General features: G+C 33.8%; 1 protein-coding gene across 6 annotated transcripts in view; it reads left to right on the top strand.

Annotated features, from left to right (window-relative positions):
• Positions 1 to 4,059, top strand: part of LIMS1 (LIM and senescent cell antigen-like domains 1) — a 162,367-nt gene that overhangs the window by 140,736 nt on the left and 17,572 nt on the right. For all 6 annotated transcript variants that reach the window (XM_004691390.2, XM_004691389.2, XM_012731557.1 and 3 more), the window contains one exon: positions 1,612 to 1,678. In XM_004691390.2, the coding sequence (XP_004691447.1) occupies positions 1,612 to 1,678 (67 nt within the window). The remainder of the gene's footprint in view (positions 1 to 1,611; positions 1,679 to 4,059) is intronic.

Here is a 4,059-nt window from a genome sequence, read left to right as displayed (position 1 = left end):
GGGATCGAACTCATGCAGAAGTGGCCTTTGCTTCTTTGTGCTGTGCTTTAACCCGCTGCGCCACCAGGGAGGGCCAAGAGTTCCTTTTTTTAAACCACATCCTTGCCAATATTTGTTGTTGCTAGTTTTTTAAATATGTGCCATTCTCGCTGGTGTAAGGTGTTATTTCATTGTGGTTTTGATTTGCATTTGCCTCATTATAAGGGATATTGAACTTTTTTTCATATTCCTGTTGACAGTTTGCACTTCCTCTTTGGAGAAGTTCTTCTGCCCATTTTTTGACTGGATTGTTTACTTTTTTTCATTGAGTCATTTGAGTTCTTAGTATATCTTTGTAATTAGTCCCTTATTAGTTTTGTGGAGTGCAGAAATGTTCTCCCAATCAGTAGGGTGTCTGTTTTGGTTAATGTCTCTTTTGCTGCATCAAAGTTTTTTAGTTTGTTGTAATCTTAGCTGTTCATCTTTTCATTCACTTTCTTTACTTTGAGGGCTGAGTCTTTAAAGATGTTATTGAGATGTATGTTATGTATTGTTTAATCTGTATTTTCTTCTATATATTTTATAATTTCATGTCTTATGTTCAATTCTTTTATCCATATTGAGTTGATTTAAAGGATAGTTTTGATAATCAAAAGTATATGATTTTTTTTACATTAACTTAAAAGGAGCTCAGAGATTCAGAAGGGGATGTGATTTAATTCGTACAACTTATTTGTGTGAAGAGGGTAGGGCAGCATCCAAAATAGAAAATTAATATCGATCCCTGATTGTTTTAGCAGTAAGTCATGTTCACCATGGATATATGAAATAATTGTGAAAGGAAAGAGTACCTCTGTTCACTCATTACTTTTCAAGTTAAGTATTAAATAGTGAAAACATAAAAATTCATTATTTATATTATACTAATAATCATTGTGAATAATGATTATAAGAGTGCTAACCTACAGAGTCTTATGGATTCACAAAGTGAAACAAATTTTAATTTCATTAATAAACATTTAATTGTAGGGATTTTTGGTGGGGTGATTAGTTTGACTCAAGTATAGGAAGTACTAAATAGGCTAAAACTTTGGGGGAAGAAAGTAGAAACAGTACAAGAAGAAAAGTGAAGGATGTAATTTCCTGTGTCCTTAAAAGAATGTCTTCTTTTAAAATGGGTTTTGCTCCCATTTAAAATTATTTAAACTTTAACTATGCTAGAATGTTTATCATTGTAAATATTCAAGCTTACAGTGTAATATTGTAGATGTTAGCCTAAATAATGTGCTCAGGAGTTTTGTGTATGCGTTGAAACATATTTTCTGCAGAGAATGTGCTGAAGCTTTCATTAGATTCTTACAGTTAGTGTATGTGAGCCAAAAAGCAAGCATAGTTTAAAGTGAGTTTTCAGAATGCTCTGGATGCATACTTGTTGGGTATGTTTTTCCTATCCTCAAATGTAGATATATATATAAGGTACAAAAGTATATCTACTTTTTAAATTTCCAATAGAATTATTAATTCTTAGAACAGAACTCGTAGATCAAAAACATCTTTCCTATGTCTCCATAGAATCATGATATTCATTTGTGATTATTTCATATTTACTAGCTGGTGATACTTTCTTTTCAGTTTGAAGGAAGAAAGTACTGTGAACATGATTTTCAGATGCTCTTTGCTCCTTGCTGTCATCAGTGTGGTAAGTTTTACTGCTGAATACCAAGTAAAGTAAGTGTAAGTTTCAAGATTACATGTTATTTAACACTGCTAAAGTGTAGTGGTAAAATGGTTTTTGGAACTCATTATAAATAGCATTTAGCATTTACTAGTCCACTTCCCAATTATCAACATTTTTATAAGCTAGAAGCATATCAAAACCTGTAGATAAGTGATTTTTCATGATATCTAGTGTAAAGATGTTTCAGGATTAACTAAAACTTCTGATAGGTGGTCTTTTGAAATTTTCTTTATTTTTTTTAATAGCAGATACTATAGTTTATTTGTATATGTGTGTGTGTGTGTATATATATATATATTTTAATGAATAGTATAGCAGCTTATTTTTACATCATTTTGAGCATTTTTCCATCTCAGTTGCAATCCCCTTGGGCTTCCCATCACCAAATCACCCATATGCCATCACCACAGTCCAGTGCATTTCCCTTCCCCCACTATTTTTGATCCCATTCCCCACTCCACCCCCACAAAATGTCTCTGATATATAGCTGTTCATCATTATCATTATTTACTCGCCTGTTCCATTATATTCTTGCTATGAGAGAAACCATCTGATATTTTTCCTTTTCTTTCTGGCTTATTTCACTAAGCATGATCTTTTCCAATTCCATCCATGTGGCTGCAAAACACATGTGTTTCTTTTTGTTTGTTTGTTTGTTTGCTGAGTAATATTCCACTGTGTATATGTACCACATCTTTTAAATTTAGTCATCCACTTTTGGGTATTTGGGCTGTTTCCACATCTTTCCAATTGTAAATAAAGCAGCAATAAACATAGGAGTGCAGGTATCTTTTTGAATCAGTGTTTTTGTGTCTTTTGGGCAGATACTTAGAGTGAGATTGCTGGGTCATATAGAAGCTCCATGTTTAGCAGTTTCAAGAGCCTCCAAACAGTTTTCCATACTGGTTGTACTAATTTGCATTCCCACCAGCAGTGCAGTAGAGTTTCTTTTTCTCCACATCCTCGCCAACATTAGTTGTTGCTAGTTATTTTAAGATGTGCCATTCTGACTGGGGTGAGGTGGTATCTCACTGGGGTTTTAGTTTGCATCAATCACCCTTATTACAAGTAATGTTGAACATTTTTTCATATGCTTGTTGGCCATCTGCATTTCCATTTTGGAGAAGTGTCTTTTTAGCTCTTCTGCCCATTTGTTGATGGGGTTGTTTATTTTTGTTGAGTTTCAGTTCTTTGTATATTTTTGTGATCAATCCTTTATTGCTAGTTTTGTGTGAGAAAATTTTCTCCCAATCAGTGAGATTTCTGTTTGTTTTTTGTATTGTCTCTTTTGCTGTACAGAAGCTCTTTAATTTGATGTAGTCCCATCTATTTATCCTTGCCTTCACTATCGTTGCATTGGGTGCTCTATCTTTAAAGATGTCACTGAAGTGTTTGGCCCATCTTTGCTTCCAGGTATTTTATAGTTTCCATTCTTATGTCTAGATCTTTAATCCACTTCCAGTTGATTTTTGTGTATAGTGTGAGGTAGTGATCTAGTTCCTTTTTTTGCATGTAGCTTCCCAGTTTTCCTAGCACCCTTCGCTGAACAAACTTTCTTTGTTCCACTGTATCTTCTTTGCTCCTTTGTCAAAGATTAGCGGTCCATAAACTGGCAGGTTTATATCTGGCTTTTTTATCTGAATCCACTGGTCTGTATGTCTGTTCTTGTTCCAGTACCATGCAGTTTTGATTATTATGGCTTTGTAGTATAGCTAAAAGTTTGGGATTTTTAGCTATACCCCATGTCTCAGCTCAGTGCAGCAATTACAGCCCTCAATAGTGAAAGTAAATTTCTTTGTAATGCCTCCATTCTCTTTCTTCTTAGTCATGAGAGTTTTGGCTCTTCGAGGTCTTTTGTTTTTCCTTATGTATCTTATCAATATATTTTCTGTTTCTTTGAAGAATGTTATTGAGACTTTTATTGGGATGGCATGAAATCTGTATATCGCATTTGGTAGGATGGCCATTTTGATGATGTTAATTCTCCCAATCCATGAGCAGGGAATGTCTGTCATGGTGTCTTCTTGTATTTCTTTTAACAGTGTTTTGTAATTTTCTTTGTATAAGTCTCCTTTGTTAGGTTGACTCCCAGGTATGTGATTCTTTTTATTTTCATTGAAAAATGGATTTTTTTTTTAATTTCTGCTTCTTCTGATTGGTTGTTTGTGTATAGGAAAACCTCTGACTTTTATGTGCTGATTTTATATCGTGCTACTTTACTAAACTGATTGATGTTTTTGATTAGTTTCTCTGGAGTTTTAGGGTTTTCCATGTAAATTAACATATCATCTGCAAATAAGAACCGTTTTACTACTTCTTCCCCTATTTGGACTCCTTGTATG

Source organism: Condylura cristata, unplaced genomic scaffold (genome assembly GCF_000260355.1).
Source record: "Condylura cristata isolate star-nosed mole 26May11 unplaced genomic scaffold, ConCri1.0 scaffold00031, whole genome shotgun sequence".
In the NCBI taxonomy this organism is placed as follows: Eukaryota; Metazoa; Chordata; class Mammalia; order Eulipotyphla; family Talpidae; genus Condylura; species Condylura cristata.
The sequence above is the reverse complement of the archived record's forward strand: the minus strand, read 5'-3'. Positions and strand labels throughout refer to the sequence as shown.